Below are 24,325 nucleotides of genomic sequence, written 5' to 3'. Positions count from 1 at the left end.
GTTCACCAGCCTTGCTTTGCATCCTGTTCAAGAGTATTTGCTTGGCTGGAACGTATCCTTGAATTGTGTTCATACCTCCTGCTTTGTGTGTGTTTGTGTGTAGAAATTTATTAAGTGTGATTGGAACGTAGCCTATTGTATGGCTATTGTATCATTTGCTTTGCTGACTTAAATTTCAGTCACTGTTTAGAAAAACTGAACGGCTTTTAAAGACTGAATTCAGTGGATCTGTTTTCAGCTGCCTGAGACCACATTTTCTAAGGTTAGTGCAAAACCCCAGGAAACAAGGAAGGAAAACAAAGCACCTTTTTGTCATTCTGCACACTCAGCAATGGACATTTTGCCAAATATTCCGGTATCTTACCCCGTGGCTAAGCAGAAAATAGCTCTGGCTACCCAATGTATATTGCTGCACCATTAAGTTTTGTGACTTACTGAACGAACACCATCCTGAGGCAGGAGCACAATGTTTGCTAGGGCTGCTTTCTCGCTCCCGCTTCGATTATCTGCACTAGTTCAAGTAGCAAGTAATGTCGCCTCTGTTAGATTTCATTTATGACACCAGTTCAAACGACACTTAATGACAAGCTTTTATTTCGCTGGGCAAAATGCTCCAGCTGAAGCCTTGTTAAAAACAACAACAGACTGCTGTCGTTCTTGAGAGCAAAATATTTGTCTGTGCTGTTTGCTGCCAGCTAATTAACAACCGACTTGAAATTCTCAGCCTTGGAAATGTTCATGTTTATCATTCAGACTCTAAAGTGCTGGCTCTCTTCATTTATTGTAGTAGCAGTGCTGACATGACTCTCCAACCCCTCCTCCCAAGCCACAAAACAATTTCCAGCAAAAGGCTTAATTGGGAAGAACACAAAGACACTCTCTTTACCATCAGTGCTACTCCAGTCAAATCAAGCTCCAGAGCAGCAGTCACAAACAAAAATAATTAGACTTAGAAGTCCCCAAAACAGTAATTGAAGATTGTCAAGAGCAGGGATGGGAAAATCTGTCAAATTTGGTCTCACTCAGTTTCCCACTCGTAAGTTCATGTATCCTCATTTCCACAGCAGTTTGTGATTTTCTTGTTTTCAAAAAATAGAAGTCCTCGTGAAAATTTATCGTTTTTCTAGCATAAATTGCTTTGCAAAAATATTATTATTATTATTATTATTCATTAAATTTGTATAGCACCCTATACCCGCAGGTCCCAGTTCTTACAAGAACTGTCCCCATATATAACTAAATTTTGTATGTTATTTTCACCATTATACACATTTTAAGGCTTACTTTACCCTTGTGTATAAATGTTTCTACATATTACTTGGCTGTAGAACTGCATTGCAAGATTCAGAGGATGTCTGTGTTTGCGGGTGCATATTGTTTTGCAAAATGAAAATTAGAGAGATTTGCCTTTAGATGTGAACTGAATCAATTCCCGCCCCCATCCCTATTCAAGGGTGGATCCCCGCCCCCATGGAGGAACTGTGTTGATGTACAAGAGGATTTTTTTAAAAACAAGGTGTAGGTTATTTTTCTGTACCTGTTTATTGAATTACCAAGCCTTTTGTATAAAAGCAGTAGCATTTTATGCTATTGAGAAGGAACTTGTTGGAGCATTAATTACCCAGCAGGGCTTTAAACATTTCCCAACATTGGAAAGGAGTGAAAAAACAGCATACTGGTATAAAAACAGAGAGACTTGTGGAACCTTACAGACTTCCTTTGTCTGATTTATCAAAGCATAAGCCTTAGTGGCTAGACCCCATCTTAGATGCATGAAGTGTTATTCTCAGCAGAGAGAAAATCATAAATGGGATAGACAGGTAGGTAGGTAGGTAGGTAGGTAGGTAGGTAGGTAGGTATCTGTCTTTCTATTATATCTGCCAACAGCAGATAACACTTCATGCATTTGACAAAGTAGATCGTAGCTCCATTAAAGCTTATGCCATAATCAATCAATCAATCAATCAATCAAAGGTGACACAAGACTCTGTTCTTTTTCTTGCAACAGATTCACATTGCTGCTATGGAATTTGCTGCTGATAAGAATTGCTCAGGGATGGAACACATGTTAAAGCTGTCACACAGGTGCTGTTGTTCTCAAGACAACCAATTCCTCTCCTGCCCAGTTCTGGAAACATTTAACATGCAGGCCATGATGCAGTGGGTCTCCACACACCCTCCAGTGACCACTGGAAAAATGGGTGTGGAGCAGTGCTATTTTTCTAGAAAAAGAGGTGCCGGAACTCACCATGAACACCTCCCTTGTTCTCTTATAATGGCAATGGAACCCACCTGAGAGGTGCTGGAACTGAGATCCGACTGACAAAAAGCCCTGATGTGGATAATCACAATTATGATGTGATGGCAGAGTATGTGGTTTTGACTTATGACCAGAATGAGGGTCAGAAGGCTCAGCATTCCTATGGCAAGTATGTAATGTGTTTTGGCCCTGAGCGATTCAGATGCGTAATTGGTTTAGAAATACTATGTGTAGTGGCTATTCTACATTGCAAAATAGCTATGTAAACTGGATCTCTGAACCATGCCGACAGTTTTCAACACTCCATAGCTATTTCCCTTCCTGATAATAATCAGGACCACTCACATGAATAGCTTATTGCTCAGTTAGGCAGCATGGTATTCTCCATATGCTGTAAGTTCCCATCGTTCAGCCCAAACACTGAGGTCCAGCTCCGAGGGCCTTCTGGTGGTTCCCTCACTGTGAGAAGCAAAGTTACAAGGAATCACACAGAGGGCCTTCTCGGTAGTGGTGCCCTCCCTGTGGAATGCCCTCTTATCAGATGTCAGGGACATAAAGAACTACATAACTTTTAGAAGGCATCTAAAGGCAGCTTCATTGTATCAGAAAGTTTTAAATGTTTGATGTTTTACTATGTTTTATATATGCTGTAAACTGCCCAGAGTGGCTGGGGAAACCCATCCAGATGGCAAGGTAGAGATAATAAAATTATTATTATTATTATTATTATTATTATTTGGTGATGCTGGTTGCGGCTGATGGGAGCTGGAATTCAAAAACATCCGGATGGCACCATGTTGGCTGCCCCCCACTTATCTTATCTATTTTATTTAATAAAATTTATATACCACTTTGTTTTAAAGAAACCTCAACGTACTTTTTGCCATAACTTCTATGTAGTGGCATATTCAAGCAGCCACTGGTCCACTGTTAGAATGTGGAGTTGGGCCTCAGGACTGATTCAGTTGTGCCTGAGATGGTCACCTGTGTCCACCAATGCTGTCATTTATAGACGTATTTCAAGATTGCTGGAATACTGTGTAATAACTTGCAATCTTTCCCAAAGAGCTTCTCATCTTCCAGACTTGAAGTCTGGCTGAAATACAATGCTCTCTCATATAAAAGAAAATTCCATCAAACTAATTGGGGCTTATTTCCAGACAAGCAAGCATAAGATTTCCCTGTCTATGTTCAAACTTGAAATGTTCCTGTTCTGTTTGAACAAATGAATGAAAATATGGAATTTACTAAATTCTATTGCAGGTCAGCCATCTTTATTTCCACTGCACATCTACTGTCTTGTAACAGCATCTGTTGACTGCTGCATGTCTGCTACTTCCAAGTGTTATTTGCCACACGGCGGGCATCATATTGCTAACCATGTTGCTATCAAGAGCTGCTCATTATTTGCTATATGACTCGCTGCGAATGTGGGCTTCAGAGAGCACATCTTTGTTTGGACTCTGTCCTGTCATGTGATGCCCAGAAATCTTTCTGACGCGACACATGTGGAAAACATTGAGGCTTCTGTCTGAGTGATGTCTATGCTGGCTTGGTCATGTACACAAAACAGAAGATGGCAGGATCTCCAAGGATATGCTCTACAGGAAGCTGGCTTCAGGCACTAGGCCTGTTGGCAGACCAACTCTGTCTACAAACATGGCATGAAGGCTGACAACATTAACCTTGCTTTATGGAATCCCTTGCCAGATGATCACAGTGCTTTGAGACAGACAGGTTGTGTATCCACAGCTGTGACCAGAGGAGGAATGACTGCTAGGAGGACCTGTAGCAGTAAAATCGGACACCTTCATCTGCCCCACGTGCAATACAACATGCCTCCCATTGTCTCCACACAACAGCATCAATTGCTGTTGTCCCATTGCCAACAACAACAACAACAACAGTATGTCAAGTGCTATATATTCTACATCACATACTTTCAAATATTGCATCTTTATTGTCAAATACCATCAAATATTGATTGGTGGCCTTTCGGTCACCTTGGGGGAAAGTAGGGCAGCTGAGATTATTCTTTCACTTGCCATGTACTTTGATGGTTCCTCCATCAATGGCAGCTTGTGAACCTTTAATGGTTTCAAATGTTTACTCTGCATGCGGCAGGAAATAGCCTTTGCTCAAATTCCCATGATTTGTTTCACCTCAGAGTCTGAATATACCCTATTCCAAAGTTTGCTTTGAATTGTCATTTCATCATGTAGGCAAAATTCTCTACCAGTTTGAAAGTCAGCGATAATAAAAAAACTGCCAGGCTCCACTGGCGCCAGCATATTGCTTTTCATTTCAGTGCTTCTGCTCACATCCCATGTTGTGAAAGTCAACTTCAGGTTTCTGTGTCAGGTTTTTGCATGATGTGAGGTGCCAAATCATTTATTGCTAAGCTTTTAAATTGAGATTCTTGTGGGTTTCCCCTCCCCCACCTCAGCCTATGCTGACAAGTAGAGATGGACAAAATATTTCCATGCTGCATGTGTTGGCTGGTTTCATCCCAGTTTCTAGGAGGGCTCACATGTTACCTTTAACAAGTGTGCAATCTCTGTACATGTGTACACAAATAGTTGAGCTATACACCAATGCAGTTCATCACATGTAATGTGCTTAATATAATGTTTGAATCCAGATGTTGTTCTTCTATGTTGACTGTTCCAACAGACAGATGTCTAGGGAGCTCTCTTCCAAATCCCTTCTCTGCTGTTACAGTACATATAGTATGTTCTCCCTGGCTTCAAGAATGGCTTTGGGGTTATGAAAGTCGTCTGAGAGCTACAGGCTCAGGAGTCCCATTCAGGAATCAATATTTTTTCTTTAAAAGTTGGGAAAACCTAAAGTGGGTGGAAGAATGAAGACAAGCTTGGCTTTGTATGTTTCTTTGTATGAATTCTGCAAGCTGAATTTTCCTTAAGACATGTGGAACTTCACAACTTCTTAAAACTGAGTGTTGGTCTTTCCTCCATTAATAAAACAAGTAAATAACTCTGGTTTCCTGGTGTCCTGTATGGAGTCATTGCTGAAAGAATTCTTTAATCTGAATGACTAAAGTTATCAAATACTAACTCTTTTGGTATTATAAACATAATTGATTGAACTAAGGAAGAAATTAAGCTCTGGCTTTGGAATCTTATTCTTTTAATAATGAAATGGCATAAAAATGTCTAAATTTAAGCAACCAGGCAGATATGAGTTTCATTAGGACTGTGGCAGGTACATTGCCTCTCAAATGCCTCTCTTGTGATTCCATTATTAATTTGATCAAGTAGAAATAAATTTTTCTAACAAGGTTCAGAGGTTAGAAATATCAAGTCTACACAGAGGAAAGGCATATTAGGCTGTTCCATGGAATGACTGCCTGAAGAAAAGGTGTCCTATTTTCATCTACCAATTTTCTTTGAAAGCATAAAGATTTCAAGGTGATTTATGACACCAAAGATACCATTTAAGATACCATAACTAGAATAGCCGCTTGATGTCATCTTTTCATAGGTAAGGCCCAACAGCAGAGGGAGCATTATGAGCTGGGCCTTTTTGAGTCTATGATTATGACATCATTAAAATTCCCTGCCAGAATGTTGCTTATCCCAAGCTGTTCAAGAGACATGGCTCCTTAAGGGAAAGGCAGAGACATGAGGAGAAAAGGAGGCTGGAGACGACCTCAGAGTGGAGTGAAAAAGAGATACTAGGCAAGAAGGAAACAAAAATTTAGCACATATCTCTAGGTAAGACTTTTGCAGACTCGTTGGTTGGACTTAGCTCTGTCTTTCTTTGTGAATCTGGTGATCCTAAGAACTGGTATACTAAAGTGGTTAAAGAGGTGAAATTGGAAGAAAGGTCTTGTATGAGTGTTGCCTCAGCCCTGAATATCTGAAGTGGCCTTGGCCAAGTCTTTGTCTTTCAGTTCATTCCCACATTTGCAGCACATCCAAGCATAGTCTTGCTTAAAAAGGAATGCCGTCATTCAAAGGAGATGTTATTAGACACCAGGCCATGCTCATTGAGCAATGGTCATATCTGGTGAGCCAGCCCTAACTGGGCATAAGCCCTCTTCATCACCAAGACTTCCTGGACCCAGAGGCATATGGAGGGTGTGTGTGGAGGGGGCAGGCCACCCCGGGTACCACTATGGGCGGGTGGCAAGATGGCCCACTACCTCCCCACAGCTGTAGAGCAGCCAAGGATGCACACACAGTCAGTATGGGCTCCGCTCACGTGGCATCCGTACAGGCTGCCACTCATGCACACCAGCCATATGGGCATCCGTATGGCCTCTTCACAGCTGCCTCTTGCACAGCGACCGTACAGGCTGCCATGAGTATGCAGTCTGTATGAGCTGCCACTCGCGCGCTGTCCGTACGGGCTGCTGCTTGCACGTGCCATCCAGCCGTACAGGCTGCCTCTCACACGGTGACTGTACAGGCTGCCATGTATGCACAGTCCATACAGGATGCCATGCGTGTGCAGTCCGTACAGACGTCGTGCATGCGCTGCCGGGTGGTTCGTTCCGCCCCTCGGCGTCCTGCCCTGGGTGCCAGAGAGGGTTTCTCCGCCACTGCCTGGACCTCCAGCAGCAGCTTTGAATCAAGGAGTATTCCCAAGCTACAGATCTGTTCCTTTTAACAAGATATAGCCCTAGTTCCCAAGCATGACAACTGCCTATTCACATCACCTCCTTTTGGTTGACAGAGCATATTGGATACCCCCTTGAAAGTTCAGGTCTGTGAATGTAAAGAAAGTGAAATTGAAATCTATTGGTTCCAGTAATATCATTGCAACTGGTGCATGGTGAGCTTTTTGTGAATTGGCTGGTGGAATAAGACCACTGCAAATGGCCAATTATATTCAGTTTCAGTGGCATGATAAAAACTGTACTGCACAGCTGGTAATTATTACCTGTCTCCATTTTGAGTACTTTCCAGTGGCAGCCATTCTCTGGTATGGATCATATGATTCGGGGTCTTATGTTATGCTTTGAGAAGAGAGGCAAAGGTTCTGTGAATCAATTAAATAAATAACAAATAATTAGTTTTTATAGCAAGTTTAACAAGAAGGAAGAGGGGAATGAAATCCGAGGAAAACACACATCAGCTCACATTAATAAGACAATGCCACCAATGTATCCATCTCAGTTTAAACCTATGTCAATATATGCCATCCAAATGTTCTGACAGATATCCAGATTAAATCGATAATTTTTAAGAAATATGTTAAAATGTAGTAATAGTAGGATAGAAGAGCTAGAAATAATGCCGATATATTTTGCATCTGGAAACCAATGTGCCATATTCAAATTGTACATGGGTAGACAAGTCTAAAAAGCCCAGGACACAAATTTCCACAGCCCTCTAGCAACTAGGAGGCTTAGTTTGGTCAATATTGAGTATAAATGTCCAGAGTTAACACTAAATACATTACTTCTGGTAAATGAGCCACCATAGCTGCTAGAGGGCAGTGAAAATTTGTGTTCTGGACTTTTTAGAATCATCTACTCATGTACTATATGAAACCAAAGGGTCTCTTTTCAGCTCTCCTATCCCACTGTAAAGGTGAGTGGTAAGACCAGGGGTCAGCAACCTTCTCCAGCTGTGGGCTGGTCCACCATCCCTCAGACCATGTGGTGGGCTGGAATATATTTTTTTTGGGGGGGGGGGGATGAAAGGATTCTTATGCTCCACAAATAACCCAGAGATGCATTTTAAATAAAAGGACACTTTCTACTCATGTAAAAACACTCTGATTCCTGGAACGTCCATGGGCTGGATTAAGAAGACCACATCCGGCCCCTGGGCCTTAGGTTGCCTACCCCTGGGTAAGACCATCAGACCATTGCATAATAAATGGTGCATGTTTGTCTTCCCATGCTTGAAGCATAAGTCTCTTGGCAGCTATAAGGACTTGCAAAATCCACTTTTGTTGTCCTGCCACTAGTCCCCATACCATGTAGGTATAATTTTAAAGTAAACAAATATAAAGCATTTTTCCACTTCAAAATTAATGCGGATAATAACTGAGTCATTCCTTATGGTGGGCGAGGCAGAGTGGCCTTCTAAATGTTGCTAGACTCCAATTCCCAACTCAACCCCAACCAGCATAGCCAATGCTCAGGGATGATGGGAGTTGTAGGCCAATATCACATGAAGGGCTTCCCCTATCCCTACCTTTAGCAGAGCAAATGGCTACTTGTGCTATGACATCAGAAGTCAATATATGAGACTAAATTGCCTGATGGAGTTGCATTTTATTTGAGTTTGAAAAAGCATCGTAAAAGTGCAAGAGATAGCACCATTTCAATTCAGATCAGTTTTATTGCTTTATTGTTGAATCCATCACAAAAAAATAAAACCAAAATAGCACATTTCTTCATAATTAGGTCCTGTGTCAATTTTTGATTAAGGGACAGTTTTCTCAATGACTTTCTCTTTTTTTGATTGCCTGAGCTCATCTTTTTCTCCTTATTTATTAGATTATGGCATCATCCAGTGAAGAGCCTACTTCTGACAACAGCTTTTCATCTGTGAATGGCTCAGGGAATGAGAACAGTGCCCAAGGAACAGATGGACCTTCTGACTCAAGGTGTCCTATCTGCCTGGAAAGAATAAGGAACGTGGCCTTCTTAAATCCCTGCTTCCATAGATTCTGTTTTGTTTGCATCCTGGAGTGGTCAGAAAGGAAAGCAGAATGCCCACTCTGTAAACAACATTTCCACTCTTTCTTTCACACCATAAATTCCGACACTGATTTTGAAGAGTACATTATTCCCTTTGAAAATGCATCCTATGGCCTGTGTGGGGAGAGGTCAGCAATTGATCACCGACCTGAGTCGCTGCCAGACAATGGGATCTTGTATGAAGGATACTCCGAAGGTAGGATGAGAACACTTGATGAGCTGATGAGACAGCTTGGAATAAGGAGGTCATCCCATCCAGGAGGCATCTCCCTTGGGCAAATCCGAGAGCAGGTTACAATTAAGTTCAGGAGGGGCCTTTATCGGTCTGGAGCACGTGTCAGGAACGTCCAGAGTGGAGGTTTTTATAGGGATATATCAGCTGATTTTTTCCACAGGAACCCTGTCCGTCTTAACAGGTTGGTTCCCTGGTTGAAGCGTGAACTGAGAGTGCTCTGTGGTACACATGCATCCTTGATCAACAACATACAGCATATCATATTGAACAACATAACTATCTTTGATCTGGACAGCCAAGCCTTTGCTGACATTGTGCAGCCTCATTTACTCCACTACACCAATCATTTCTTGCATGAATTCATCAATTTTGCTCGCTCCCCTTTCAACATTAAGGCCTATGACTGGAGAGCCACTTATGACATTCCCTTTCCTATCCATGATGATGGGTTCCAGTCCAATTCATCATTTACTACATCATCTTCAGAAGAGGAGGAGGAGGAGGAGGAGGAAACGGAAGACTCTGATGAGAATGAGGGGGAAGATAGAGAATCAGTGACAAGTAATGAGGAAGGAACTTGGGATGACGAAATACAAGGAGCAACCAGTTCCAGTTCCAGCCAGACTCTGGATGAGTTTTTTCTTCCTTTTGGGTCCTCAGATGGAGCACTTGTAAGAAGTCAGGACAACATGCACGTATTTTTCCAAGCTGATGCACATTTAGGGTCACACAATAGGCACTGCCCATTACACGAACGTGTCCTCAATGAGATAGAAGAGAGTATGCCATTGCTATGCAAAGCCATCCCCAATTGTATGGAGAGTGCACATCAAACTATAGATGATATTGATGAAGAAGAAGAGCCAGTAAACAAGCAGAATGCCTTAAACAGTCATAGCTTTGGTGGCAGCACTCATAGTGCAAGTACAGCTATCTCTAATGTTGGCCAGACTGCTAGCAGTAATCGAGTGTTTGATGCTTTGCAGCTTCCATCTCAAGAGCAAGAGGCAGATAGCATGGATCAGACACCATCACAACAAAAGGACATGGTAAGCACCAAGCTGATCCATCATAAAGGAGAGGAGATCATTGTTATTGAGGTGCTTCAACCCAAAGCAGAAGACATTTTGGTTATTGAGCACATAGAGTTGAAAACAAGAGAAACTAATGACACTGGTCAGATGGCATGGGAAGATGAAGAAAAGGGTAGCTCTACAGAACTGCACTCCTCTGCAGAAGACACACCAAGTGGTTCTGATACCAAGAGGAAGGGTGGATTTTTTTCATTTATCAGAAGACCTTGATTTACACATCAGGAAAATCAGTCCAATAACCCACAAGGGAACTTGTTAAGTTGTTCTCTTAATGGGGTTATACATGTTATGCTCAAACCAATAAATTCGTATATATGAAAAAAAAATGAGTTGAATGAATGATAAAAGAAATCTGGTGTTGAGTCTGAAGCAAAACACTGATAACCAAAATACTTACCGGTACCTAAACAATTACAGGAGACAATGTATAGGGAGCAAAAAAGAATGAATAGAAATTTGACAGGATCTTCATTAATTAGTTATTTGTTTTATTAGAGAGAGGAGCTACTATCATGTTTAAACCACACAAGCAAATTATTTTGAAGGACAGCAGAGGACAGCTATTTTGGGGTGAATTATGAACCCTGCATAAACAATTTATATTAAATTACTCTATAAATGTTTTCTAACAGTAGTAGTAATAATAATAATAATAATAATAATAATAATAATAATAATTTATTTCTACCCCACCCATCTGACTGGGCCTCCCCAGCTACTCTGGACAGCTTCCAACAGAAGGTGGTACCTCAGGTTACATACACTTCAGGATACATACGCTTCAGGTTACAGACTCCGCTAACCCAGAAATAGTGCTTCAGGTTAAGAACTTTGTATATATAAATTTTTATTGGTTTTACAAAATTTTTAAAACAATACAAACATATAAAAAAAACATACAAACACGTATAGTTTCATAACCTTTTTTTTCATAAACCTTCTTTCTCGGACTCCCCCATACCTCCCCTTTCTGCATCCCAATGTCCAAAATTTTCCAGCAACTTCTAAATAGTTCTGTCAAACATATGTCTTTTTAATCTTTCCTTCAGTCTAATCTTATATCGCTGTAACCCTTTCTTTCTCAAAACCTCGACATTCTAACATTCATCAAGTTTATAATAGTCCTTAAGATAGATTTTAAATTTCTTCCATTCTTCTTCCGCCGTCTCCTTCCCCTGGTCGCGGATTCTGCCAGTCATCTCAGCCAGTGTCATATAGTCTATCACTTTTATCTGCCATTCTTCCAGAGTGGGTAGGTCTTGTGTCTTCCAATACTTTGCGATGAGTATTCTTGCTGCTGTCGTAGCATACATAAAAAAGATTCTATCTTTCTTTGACACCAATTGGCCGACAATGCCCAAGAGAAAGGCTTCTGGTTTCTTCGGGAAAGTACATTTAAGTACCTTTTTCATTTCGTTATATATCATTTCCCAGAAAGCCTTAATCTTCGGGCACGTCCACCAAAGGTGATAGAAAGTACCTTCAGTTTCTTTACACTTCCAGCACTTATTATCAGGCAAATGATAATTTTTTGCTAGCTTGACTGGGGTCATGTACCACCTATAGATCATTTTCATAATATTTTCCTTTAAGGCATTACATGCCGTAAATTTTATACCGGTGTTCCACAACCATTCCCAGTCAGCGAACATAATGTTATGACCAATGTCCTGTGCCCACTTAATCATAGCCGATTTAACTATTTCATCTTGTGTATTCCATTTCAGCAGCAAATTATACATTCTTGATAAATTCTTGGTATTGGGTTCTAACAATTCAGTTTCTAATTTTGATTTCTCCACCTGGAAGCCAATTTTCCTATCTTGTTTGTAGACCTCCATTATTTGATAATAATGGAGCCAGTCTCGTACTTTAGGTTTCAATTTCTCATGACTCTGTAATTTCAATTTGTCTCCATCTTGTTCCAAGATTTCCCAATACTTTGGCCATTCGGCCTCCATATTGAGTTTCTTCAATGCCTTAGCCTCCAAGGGTGACAACCATCTAGGGGTTTTGTTTTCCAACAAGTCTTTATATCTTATCCAAACATTAAATAACGCTTTCCTGACAATGTGATTTTTAAAGGCCCTATGCACTTTGATTTTATCATACCATAGATATGCATGCCAACCACATGTATTATTGAAACCTTCTAAATCCAAGATATCTGTGTTCTCGAGGAGCATCCACTCTTTCAGCCAGCAAAACGCTGCTGCTTCATAATACAGTTTTAAGTCCGGCAGGGCAAATCCCCCTCTTTCTTTTACATCTGTAAGTACTTTAAATTTTATTCTGGGCTTTTTGCCCTGCCAGACAAATTTCGCAATGTCTTTCTGCCACCTCTTGAAACAGTCCATCTTGTCAAGAATCTGCAAAGTTTGAAACAAAAATAACATTCTAGGCAATACATTCATCTTAATAACTGCAATCCGGCCTAACATTGACAATTTCAAATTTGACCATATTTCTAGATCTTTTTTAATTTCTGACCAACACTTTTCATAATTGTCTTTATACAAGTTCAAATTTTTAGATGTCAAGTAAACCCCTAGGTATTTCACCTTCTTAACCACTGTCAAACCTGTCTCTTCTTGAAATTTCTCCTTCTCCATGACTGTTAGATTTTTTTCTAAGACTTTAGTCTTCTGTTTGTTCAATTTAAATCCGGCTACCTGGCCAAATTGTTGAATTATCTCCAACACCCTTTTCGTACTAGTGTCTGGCTCTTGTAAGGTCAATACTAAGTCATCTGCAAAGGCCCTTAACTTGTAATGTTTGGCTCCGACCTGTACACCTTTAACCTGCTGGTCATTTCTAATCATATTTAGCAACACCTCCAGAACAGAAATGAAAAGCAATGGGGAAATTGGGCACCCCTGTCGTGTTCCTTTTTCTATCTTAAGTTCCTCAGTTATCACATTATTTACAATCAGCTTAGCTTTTTGTTCAGAATATATCGCACCCATACCGTTCTCAAAACCTTGACCTACCCCCATCCCATGAAGATTCTTTTTCATAAAACTCCAAGAAATATTGTCAAAGGCTTTCTCCGCGTCCACAAAGATCAACACTGCTTTAGTGTTTAAGTTCACCTCTAGTAGTTCCAAAATGTCTATTATATTCCTTACATTGTCTGATAAATGCCTTTTTGGGAGAAAGCCTGCTTGGTCCTTGTGAATCTTCTCCATCAACACTCTTTTAAATCTTTTTGCCAAAATGTCTGCAAAAATTTTATAATCCACATTGAGTAATGATATTGGGCGGTAGTTCTTAAGTTGAGTCTTTTCAGTCTCTGTCTTTGGTATGAGTGTAATATAAGCTTCTTTCCACGACTCTGGTGCCTTTTTCCCCTCTAAAATCTCGTTACAGACTTCCTTTAACGGTTGAACCAACCACTCCTTCAAGGCTTTGTAATATCTGGAAGTCAGTCCATCTGATCCTGGAGATTTGCCCAGTTGCATGTCCTGAATGGCACCCTCTATCTCTTGTTCTGTTATTCTCTGGTTTAAATCCACCTTACTTTGATGAGAGATTTTTTGTAATCCATATTTATTAAGGAATTCATCTATGTCCTTTTCATTTTGTGGCCCTTGAGAGTATAGTTTTTTAAAATAGCTCAAAAAACAATTTCTAATCTCGTTAGGTTTAGATATATTCTTTCCATCCACTTCTAGGCTTGTAACTGTATTTAATTTCTGCCTTTTCTTCAGTTGCCAAGCCAGAAGTTTGCCACATTTATCTGCCGATTCAAATGTCTTTTGTTTCATTTGCTTTATCTTCCTCTCAATCTCTTGATTCATCAATTCCATATATTGTGTTTGATATAACTTAATCTCTCTCAAAATCTCCTGGGACTTTGGTTTTGATCTTAATTTTTTCTCTCCTTCTTTTATCTTTTCCAAAATCTTTTCCTTCTTCTCATTCTGCTTTCTCTTTTTTATTGAATTTTGTTGAATCAGAAATCCTCGCATCACAGCTTTGCTTGCGTCCCAGATCACTCTTTTTTCCACATCGGCCTTTAGATTTATTTCAAAGTAGTCCTTTAAAGTTTTTTGGGCCTTCATGTGGATCTCTTCATCTCGAAACAGGGTGTCATTCATCCTCCATCTAAATTGACCAGTTGTTGTAAGTTTCATTTCCATCTTCACGGCGTTATGGTCGGAGCAAGTTTTTGGGCAGATTTCTACTCAGGTTAAGAACTTTGCTTCAGGATGAGAACAGAAATCGGGCTCCGGTGGCGCAACAGTAGCAGGAGGCCCCATTAGCTAAAGTGGTGCTTCAGGTTAAGAACAGTTTCAGGTTAAGTACGGATCTCCGGAATGAATTAAGTACTTAACCTGAGGTACCACTGTACATTAAAACACCAGTCATTAAAAACTTCCCTAAACAGGGCTGCCTTCAGATGTCTTCTAACTGTCATATAGTTGTTTATTTCTTTGACATCTGATGGGAGGGCGTTCCACAGGGCGGGCACCACTACCGAGAAGGTCCTCTGCCTGATTCCCTGTAACTTTGCTTCCTGCAGTGAGGGAATCAAGACTATTACTCTCCCTCTGTTTTGTGTGGGTTCATCAGAAACTACACTGGACAGGAACAATCTACCCTGCACAAACTCGTAGGGTGTAGACAACATGATGTCCTTCAGATGCCTTTCCCATCAGCCCCAGCCAGCATGGCCAATGGTCAATAATGATGGGAGTTGTAGTCTAGCACCTTAATTTAGTAAAACCTGGCATGGACCAGTGTTTTAATGCTGGCTTAGGCTCCTTTTGCATTTGTGGCTCTTTTAAAGGTTAGCCTAAATGTTCCCCAAACGGTTGTGTTATTGCTCCAACTCTATTCATTATTTTCATTGCCATGATCCTACACTTTGTCGAAGGGAAACTCCCCACTGGGGTAGAAATCATATATTGAACAGATGGAAAACTCTTCAATCTGAGCAGGCTGAAAGCAAAGAGTAAGGTTACTGTAACTTCCGTCATAGAGCTTCAGTATGCTGATGACAACGTAGTGTGTGCACGCTCAGAGGGTGACCTTCAAACCATCCTAAATATCTTCGCAGAAGCTTGCGAAAAGCTTGGCCTGTCGCTCAACATCCAAAAAAACCAACATCCAAAGTGCTGCACCAACAAGTGCAAAATAACCCCTCTGCAGCGCCACAAATCCAACTCACTGGTGTAACATTGGAAAATGTCGATCACTTCTCCTACCTAGGCAGTTATCTTTACACAAGGGTCAACACTGATACCGAAATTCAGCATCGCCTGAGCTCTGCGAGTGCGGCTTTCTCCTGATTGAAGTGCAGAGTGTTTGAGGACCAGGACATTCACAGGGAAACCAAAATGCTTGTTTACAAAGCTATTGCACTACCAACCTTAATGTATGCTTGTGAAACATGGACCACTTACAGATACCATCTCCAACTTCTCAAAAGATTGCATCAACAGTGTCTCTGAAAAATCTTACACATCACTTGGGAAGACAGGAGAACTAATATCAGTGTACTGGAAGAAGCAAAGTGTTGAAGCAATGATTCTTCAACATCTACTTTGTTGGACTGGTCATGTTGTGTGGATGCCTTATGATTGTCTTCCAAAACAACAACTCTATCCTGAACTTAAAAATGGAAAGCGTAATGCTGGTGGTCAACAAAAGAGGTTTAAAAACTGTCTCAAGGCAAATCTAAAAAAATGTAGTATAAACACCAACAACTGGGAAACACTGGCCTGTGAGCGCTCCAGTTGGAGAACAGCTTTTCCCAAAGGTGTAATGGACTTTGAAGACACTTGAACTCAGAATGCAAGGGAGAAACATGCTAAAAGGAAGGCATGCTTGGCAAATCCACACCATGATCAACTCCCGCCCGGGAACCAATGTCCCCACTGTGGAAGGACATGTGGGTCCAGAATTGGCCTCCACAGTCACTTACAGACTCATTGTTAAAACCGTGTTTATGGAAGACAATCTTACTGGCTACGAGTGATCGCCAAAGAAGAAAGAAGAAGAAGAAGAAGAAGAAGAAGAAGAAGAAGAAGAAGAAGAAGAAGACTGTGTGCAGTTGTTTCTAGGAATAAAATACGTGTTCTGGTGGGTCAGACCCTCAATCTGAATACTCCAGCATCCTATATATCTCACAGCAGTCAACCAGATTCCCAAAGGAAGCCCAAAAGCAGAAGAAGGCAATGAACCTATTACGTTGCTGCTCTCACCAGCTGATATTCCATAGTGTAGCATGCTGCTTCTAGACCTAGAGGTTACATACAACCATGGCTAGATATAGTCATTGCAGATATATTTTCTTTGGTTAGGAAGGAAATACAAAACTGGTTTTATGTCACGTTTTCCCAGCTGACCTGGAGGTGCTGGAAATTGAACCTGGGACCTTCTGCATGCAACACAGAGTATAAAAGGCAACTGAACGTGTTGGCTCTCCAGCACTGTTCTATACGTGTACAAATGTACACATATATATGCATAATACAATTGGTATGCTGCACAATATTTTGCAGAAATAAAATAAAAACAGGGTCCAGCCCTAAAGAGCTTTTCATCAAAATAGATCTGCTAATGGATGAAACCTGAGGAAGAAGGGGTGCTGCTTTTAAAGTGCTGCTTTTAACCCATGGATTATAAAGCCTTAAATTGCTTGAGACCAGATTACCTGGAAGATTGCCTACTTTTTCCTACTGTTTGCCTGCTGAATCTTAAGGTCCTCTTCAGAGGCCTTTCATCACCCTGAAAATGCTTCCCTGACCATTGACCCTGCTGGCTGGGGCTGATGGAAGCTGAACCCAGGCAACATCTGAACAGTCACAGATTCCCCATGCAGAATTGTTTGTTTGTTTGTTTGTTTGTTTGTTTGTTTATACTCCCCCCCCATCCGCCTGGGTCTCCCCAGCCACTCTGGGCGGCTCCCAACAGATTAAAAACAGAATAAAACATCAAACATTAGAAACTTCCCTAAACAGGGCTGCCTTCAGATGGCTTCTAAAAGTCAGATAGTTGTTTATTTCCTTGACATCTGATGGGAGGACATTCCACAGGGTGGGCGCCACCAGCAAGAAGGCCTTCTGCCTGGTTCCCTGTAACCTCACATCTCACAGTGAGGGAACTGCCAGAAGGCCCTCGGAGCTGGACCTCAGTTTTCAGGCTTAATGGTGGGGGTGGAGATGCTCCTTCAGGTATACTGGGCCAAGGCTGCTTAGGGCTTTAAACATCAGCACCAACATTTTGAATAGTGTGTGGAAACGTACTCCTCCCCGCTGCAAGGAAGGAGCTTCCAAAGCAGCACCCAAAAGTTTGAATTCTCCACTTACTAGCTGCATAGGATTTAATTTTGTGGGGTGCTGCTATCTCATAAGATTTAGTAAGGTAAGCAGCAACCCATATTCAAAAATATCAGATAAATGTCTTCTTCCCTCCCTTTAACTTCCCCCTTGAAAAGTTTCATTTACCCCACCCCCAAATGGCCCAAAAGGAGGACTTATGCTTAACTTTAGAGTGCTGAGAGAGGCCAATGATTTTTCAAATTATTCCTGAAACCTGTGCTTTAAGCAACTTTTTGCAGCTGAGACACTTGGACCTACACTGTAACCCAAATCCAGAAGTTTCATTTTAGGGTGACATAAGATCTGCATGCCACAAGCATCGTTGTTAGTTAAAGTTACAAGGTCTGTCCCCAAATAACCATGGCAGCTTTGAAATTTAGTCAGATGACTGTATTTCTTAAACCTACTTATTATGAGGGAAATCAGGTGCATCACGAATATCCAACATAGCTGAAGCAGGAATAGTCTGTTGAAGGCACATTTTGGGGAAAATGATCTTGTCTCCGAGAGCCAGTATGCTAAGTAGTAACCACTTTCACCAAATGCAAACAGGGTGTTATGTTTAATTAAACCAACTGACAAGCTTTGGAGTTTTCGGCCCTAGGAGTAACAGATTGGCACCTTCTTCCAAGACAACCTTCTAAAACAAGGCAGATGAGAGTTGCTGAAGAAGGGCTCCTTTCCTAAGTTATTTGATAGCGCTGGAAGGCCAAGATCAGATGGAAGGAGCCCACAATTGTCATGACCTTTTCCTGCACCAGCATCACCTCTCCTGGGGTCTGAAGCAACATGGCACAGGCAAGAACTGAAATACAAAACAGGCACTTCAAGCATGAAGACTTCCAGTAGTGGATGGCATAGTGGAGTGGCTGCGTTCACCTGACCTCCTGAGTTACTGGTGCTTACTGGCAAGCTGTATGAAGGTTAGTGCAGTGCAAACACAATGGCAGGAGTGTCAGGTTGGCTGTGGCCCAAACATGCTAGCAATAAGTTAAACAATTCTGTTTATAGTTCAGATGTTTAAAGCCCACCACCTTCAATGAGTTCATAAGCACCGTCTTATGCAAGGATTGAAAAAAGGATCCTTTGTCTTCCTGCATAGTGAGCTCACAGCTAGAACGTTCAGTGTGTTCTGTTTACTCGAATTGAACGTTGTCTCCATGGGAAAGAGAACAATCAGCTGAAACCAAGTACATTCTTAGAAATAATAACTTGGAAGAGGTGAGCAGAAGTGAAGTGGGGGCAATGGAAGGTGGGGGATATAGGGAAGAAGTGCATTTTTTTGACTTGCTTAGTGCAAAGCAGCATTCTCCAACCCGATGCTTTCCATTTTTACCCTCATTTATTTTTGATCCAGCCCAATTTATTCCTTAGTCTAGGTTCCAATAGCATTGGGGAACGATCAGGTTTCTACGGTAGGGGGAGTATGTGTTCTGCTGCCTATGTTAAGTCTTCTGTGTGCTTTCTTTCAGATCATGAGACCCCCGAATAAGGAATGTAAGCCAAGAACTGGCCTTAGACCCTCAAGTGGGGGTTCTTTAGGTAGGAGAATGCCAACAGATACAGCTAAAAACTCAAAATGTGCCATGTGCTTGGAAAGAATCCGAGACCCAACTTACTTGAACCCTTGCAATCACAGGTTCTGCTTTGACTGTATCCAGAAGTGGTCAAGGAAGAAAGTGATATGCCCACTGTGCAAGGAGCATTTCTATTCTTTCTTCCACACTGTAAACACCAGAGGTGCATTGTGTGAATATGTTCTGCCTTTGAAGGGCCCCTCCCTTTCTGGTTGTGGGGAAGGTCACACATCAGCTTCCACCCAAAGACCTGCATCGCCCCCTGACAATGGCATATTGGATGAGGAAGTTAAAGGAACACAGTCTCAGAGAGAGAAGGATCTTTACCAGCTCATGAAACAGTTCACAGTCACAAAGAAAGACGCTAATATAGAAGTCATCAGCCTTGGGAAATTTAAAACCCAAGCTGTAATTCATTTCAGGAAAGCTCTATACCGTGCTGGCATCCAGGTCCAAACCACTAAAAATCCAGAGTTCAACCGAACTCCTTCAGCAGAATTATTCAGAAGAAACCCAAGGTGCTTTGACAGATTGATTCCATGGCTGAAACGAGAATTAAAAGTCTTGTGTGGCAATCAGAGGCCACTGATTCATACCTTACTGAACTTTATCCTCAACAACATGACTCAGCATGATCTGCAGAGCAAGGACTTTGAGGACCTGCTACGGCCTCACTTGCGTCAATTCACAGTCCACTTCCTGCATGAGTTCATCAGTTTTGTGCAGTCCCCCTTCAACTTGAAGAAGTACGACTGGAATGCCTCATATGCCTGTCCTGCTTTCACGCAGGAAGATTCTAACTCTTCCGTCTCTTCCGCATCTTCAGATGTTGAGCATGATAATGAAGAGGCACCCAAAACTGATGGTGAAGTAGAGGACAGGAACATAGGATGCTTGCACTCTACTTCACAGAAAGATCTAACTGATGCATTTGCTGGAACAGACGGAATATCCCAAACGAATGATGAAGGAAATGATTTGGAGGACTTGTCCAACAGTGATACCGAAAAAGGGAGACGGACACCAGACAGCTTTATGAAGATCAAGATCGGTAAAAAAACACAACAAGTTGGATCATTATCTCACCCCCAGTATCATCAATGCAAAGAGGAAGATGAGGGTATAGGGGAACTGCGTCCTGTCCACACCCAAAACTCAAAGCACACTGAAGTCTCTAAGAATTCTCCAAATGTCTTAGGATCTGGAGATTACAATGCATTTAGCTTTAATGATGATGATGTTGTTAGCCTGGTGGCTGTGCACAACTCTGCAAAGGAAGAAGCAACCAAATGGAAAGATCTGGATTTCCCCATAGGTCACTCAAAAAGCTCATCTTCAGAGAGGCATGCAACATTGTCTCCAGGCCGAAAGGGTATCTTTAAAAAGTGCACTTTGAGGGATATGGAATACAATTTTGAAGAAGGCTATTCTTCCCCCAAGGAAAAACATGGAGGAAGAGGAAGAGCAAGGCATCCACATGAAGGAAGGCACCATTCAAACTATTCCAGGGACAAGAGGCTTAGAAGAGAGCCCAGAAAGTCCAAATCAAGAGATATGAGCTTACTATTAAGGAACAGCCTGCCATTAAGAAGCGAGGGCTTTGTGGCTAGAGACATAAGCAAGTCCAAGTCTCAGAGTTCAACTCACTTTAGAAAACAAAGGAGCAAAGACTATGATTATTTGAGAAACAGGGTCCCCAGTGAGCCAGGCTGGAGATACCTTTACTATAGACAAGACTGTGAGAGATACAGGTACGATGACCCATTGTATTGCAAGGGTGTGCCAGCCAGAGTATACAGTCAAACCTTCCTGCCGAGCTCCAGAGAGAGATCATATTTTCCTCCAGAACGCAGAATCTCTCAAGAAAGTTTCACTAAAGGCTGGTATGATTGTTCAGAGAGATGCAGGAGTGCAGGAAGACCCAGAGGCAGGTTTGCTGTAGTAGGGCAGGAGAGAGGGCCCTACGATAAACTTGGCGGGAAAAGGAGGCACAAATTGCATCACGTGGAGTCTTCCCATTCAAGGGGAGGGCCAAAGTATTTCCCAAAGGATCTGAATAGCTAAAGGCATCTTTGCAGATCTCAGGGCAACACCAATAGCCCAAAAGAAAGCTTTAAAGGGAAGGCTGCAGAAGTAACAGCTGAACATTAACAAGGACAAATACATAAAATAGTGGGAGGCAACAGCCTCATTAAAAGAGAGGCAGAAAAGAGAAGCCTAAACGGAAAACAATGTGTTGTTATTCTCCAAGTGTGAATCTTGCCTTATTGGAACAAAATAAATGTCTCATATATATGTACTCATGTGTGCATGTTGTTCCATGTCCATCACAAACCTTCTCAGGGTTTGGGGGCAGATAATTTTTTTTAAATAAACCACACATAAAACAAAAATATCAAATTAAATTGCAATGAACATATGCTTGCTTAAAACTGTCAATTGTACTCCATTTGGAAAGTGTTAGGCTCAAGTTTTCTTGGAAAAGGGTCTTCCTCGTAGTGGGGCAGTCTCTGGCCCTCTAATCATTTGTGACTTGGAATCACAGGAGGGGAACATGGGGTCATCCACCTTTCCATCCCTTCTATGTTCCACACTTTGGGCTGAGTGGTCTTCTGGGGGTCACATGTCACTGGTGGGTGGAACCAGAGGAAAAGTGGGTGGAGCAATGAATACAGAATTTTGCTTGTATACAGTAGGCTGTATTGGACACCCCTCTCTATCTTCCAGGCTTCCAGGCAAGCAAGAGGCATTATCAAAGTTCAAGGAAACATTCCATCCGGACAAAAGCATTTGTGTGGCAAAGCAGGGTCAGTGAGAGGCGTGGCCTGGGGTGAATTCTGAGGGCCTGATTGAGAGGTGTGGAGGGCCATATTTGGCTCTTGGACCTGTTGTTCCTATCTTTAAGCATTCTGTTTCCAGGAGCAGCCAACCAGATCACAGGGGAAGCTTGCAAAGAATGGATGGCTTTTGTCCCCCAAACCTGATAGTCACAAGTGTGTTTTCTCCTGTAGATATAAAAGTTCCACTTTGCTACCATGGTTCACACCCACCAAAGCTAAGTGGAACTTCCATATGCAGAAAACAAATAACTCTGAATACAGAGGCACACGCTGGGTGCAAGGAGTCAGAGAAGCAGCTGTGTTACTGCTTAGCACTCAGCAAGGGTATTCCATCATTTTCCCATTCAGCAAAAGTGGCATGGGTTGTATTGCTGGGGTGAGTTTATCATGTGGCTGAAAGCCAAAGGTACCCATATCTTCATGTTGTGATAGCTTTCACTTAAAGTTGTATTTTGGGGAAACTGCCAAAGGTCCCACTTTCAATTTCTAGCATTTGAAGGTAGAGATGGGGGTGGGGAGATTCAGTCTAAAATCCTGGAGAGACCCTGTCAATCAATGTGGACAGGACTGCACCAGATTGATCAAGCAGAAGGCAGCTTCCTATGTTCCTTTGTAATGTAGGCACCATGATGTTTCCTTGTCAACTGTTTCCACCCTAAAGTGGAGTTTGCTCCATTCGCCTGAGTTAGGCTGATTTCAAGCAGAATGTTTATGAGAACAGAACTTTGTGGATTTTGATAACTACTTCTCATGATGCATATAATTCGAATTAGCGATTGGCGGTTTCTTTTCGAGCATTATCATTAAACCCATCAATTTTTAATCAAGAAATGTTCACTTTATTCCCTGTGTAATTCTGAGATAACAGTAAGGAGAGCAGGATTCAGCATAGTTCCTCTGCTAACTAATGTGCTTTTCTTAATCATCTGTAATTAACTTTTAACAGCTACTACTTTAATTTTAAATTAAAGGCTTATTTGTAGCAGTCCATTTGACATGTAAACATTTTCTCACTTCAATGGCCCTCCATCTCAATGAACTTTATATTAAACTCCCTGTTGCTAAAGTATTCAAACCAAGGTGACAAAGCTAGAAACTCCTCCTTCTGGAGTCCTCTTCAGACGTTCAAGGCTCAAGAGATGAAAGGGAGAGTAGAGGTGAGTCTACTTCCACCACCAATCACCCTTGCTACAGATAGCCCCTTGCTACAGGTCAAGGACACTATCTCCTAGAGCAGTGTTTCTCAACCTGTGGGTCCCCAGATGTTGTTGGACTACAACTCCCATCATTCCTAGCCAGCATGACCAGTGGTCAGGGATGATGGGAGTTGTAGTCCAACAACATCTGGGGACCCACAGGTTGAGAACCGCTGTCCTAGAGGCTGAGTCCTTTTTGGGGCACCCCAATATTTTTGGGAGGGAGCCAGTCCCCCCAATGATCAAAGGAGGCAGAGGAGGCCAAGAATGGAGCTGGGACCAGTGCGGCTTCAGTGGCCAGCTCCTTCTCCTCCTCCTCCTGCCACAGAGAGGAAGGAGTGGGGAAGCAGTTCCTCACTGGTGGTGGCAGCAGCAAGAGGAGCTGGCGGCCACTGAAACCATGCTATTGATGTGTTTGGCTCCTACCATTGGCTCTCCAACATCCTGACATCATGTGCACAATGTCGGGATGCCATGCACACGATGTCATGCATGTGATGTCAGTCCCTCCATTCTTCCTCAGAAGTTGGTGCCTCTGCTGCAGATGTTCAGCCCTCTATCTCAAGGGTGTTGGCAGGGACAAAGACTGAGGGAGTGGAACTAATGTGCTCATCTCCCTTATGCATTTCTAATAACTTGAAGATTGAATGCCCAGACTGGACTTCATTGATTCTCCCACACAGAGCGGGGAAACACCTCACCATACTGTGATACCCACAACTTTCCTGCCAATGTGTCATATAAATTAACTACCACACTTGTAGTAGATGGTCCCATTTGTCCTCAGCCACTACATTCTAATTGCCAGGGGTGTCCTATGTGATTTTGTTGATGGATATCATTTCAGTAGAAGGAGTTATCCAGTTGTTGTGGAGGCACAATGGAGGTGGACCACTGTTGCTTTGGGGCAAGGTAGTGAGGAGGTAGTTGCAGTGCAAACACATGGGCAGGAGCACTGGAATGGCTCTACTAGTTCGCTTGCATTGCACTGACCTCCCTGCCGCACTCCACATCCAAAGCAGCTTACTATTTTTTTTAATAAAAAAATTAAGCATTAATATAGTACATAAAAAATCAAAATCAAGTAAAATGTAATTGGATTGAAAAACACCAATC

The 24,325-nt window shown here is 42.0% G+C and overlaps 2 protein-coding genes across 3 annotated transcripts; both read left to right on the top strand.

Annotated features, from left to right (window-relative positions):
* Positions 1–5,828: 5,828 nt before the first annotated feature.
* On the top strand, positions 5,829–10,594 carry LOC308466630 (E3 ubiquitin-protein ligase Topors-like). Its single transcript, XM_080987525.1, has 2 exons — positions 5,829–5,994; positions 8,736–10,594. Exon 2 carries the CDS (start codon positions 8,739–8,741, stop codon positions 10,476–10,478), a length of 1,740 nt encoding a protein of 579 aa, XP_080843651.1. The 5' UTR covers positions 5,829–5,994; positions 8,736–8,738; the 3' UTR covers positions 10,479–10,594.
* Positions 10,595–18,715: 8,121 nt separating this feature from the next.
* LOC308467055 (uncharacterized protein) lies at positions 18,716–21,472 on the top strand. 2 transcript variants are annotated; one of them, XM_080988435.1, is made up of 2 exons: positions 18,716–18,817; positions 19,069–21,472. In XM_080988435.1, exon 2 carries the CDS (start codon positions 19,072–19,074, stop codon positions 21,235–21,237), a length of 2,166 nt encoding a protein of 721 aa, XP_080844561.1. In that variant the 5' UTR covers positions 18,716–18,817; positions 19,069–19,071; the 3' UTR covers positions 21,238–21,472. The 2 variants fall into 2 exon arrangements, with proteins under 2 accessions (XP_080844561.1, XP_080844562.1); XM_080988436.1 differs by lacking the exon at positions 18,716–18,817 and adding an exon at positions 18,828–18,848.
* Positions 21,473–24,325: the final 2,853 nt, after the last annotated feature.

The sequence above is a fragment of the Podarcis pityusensis genome (genome assembly GCF_964106645.2).
Source record: "Podarcis pityusensis genome assembly, chromosome: 17".
In the NCBI taxonomy this organism is placed as follows: domain Eukaryota; kingdom Metazoa; phylum Chordata; class Lepidosauria; order Squamata; family Lacertidae; genus Podarcis; species Podarcis pityusensis.
This window is presented reverse-complemented; position numbering and strand designations above follow the sequence as displayed.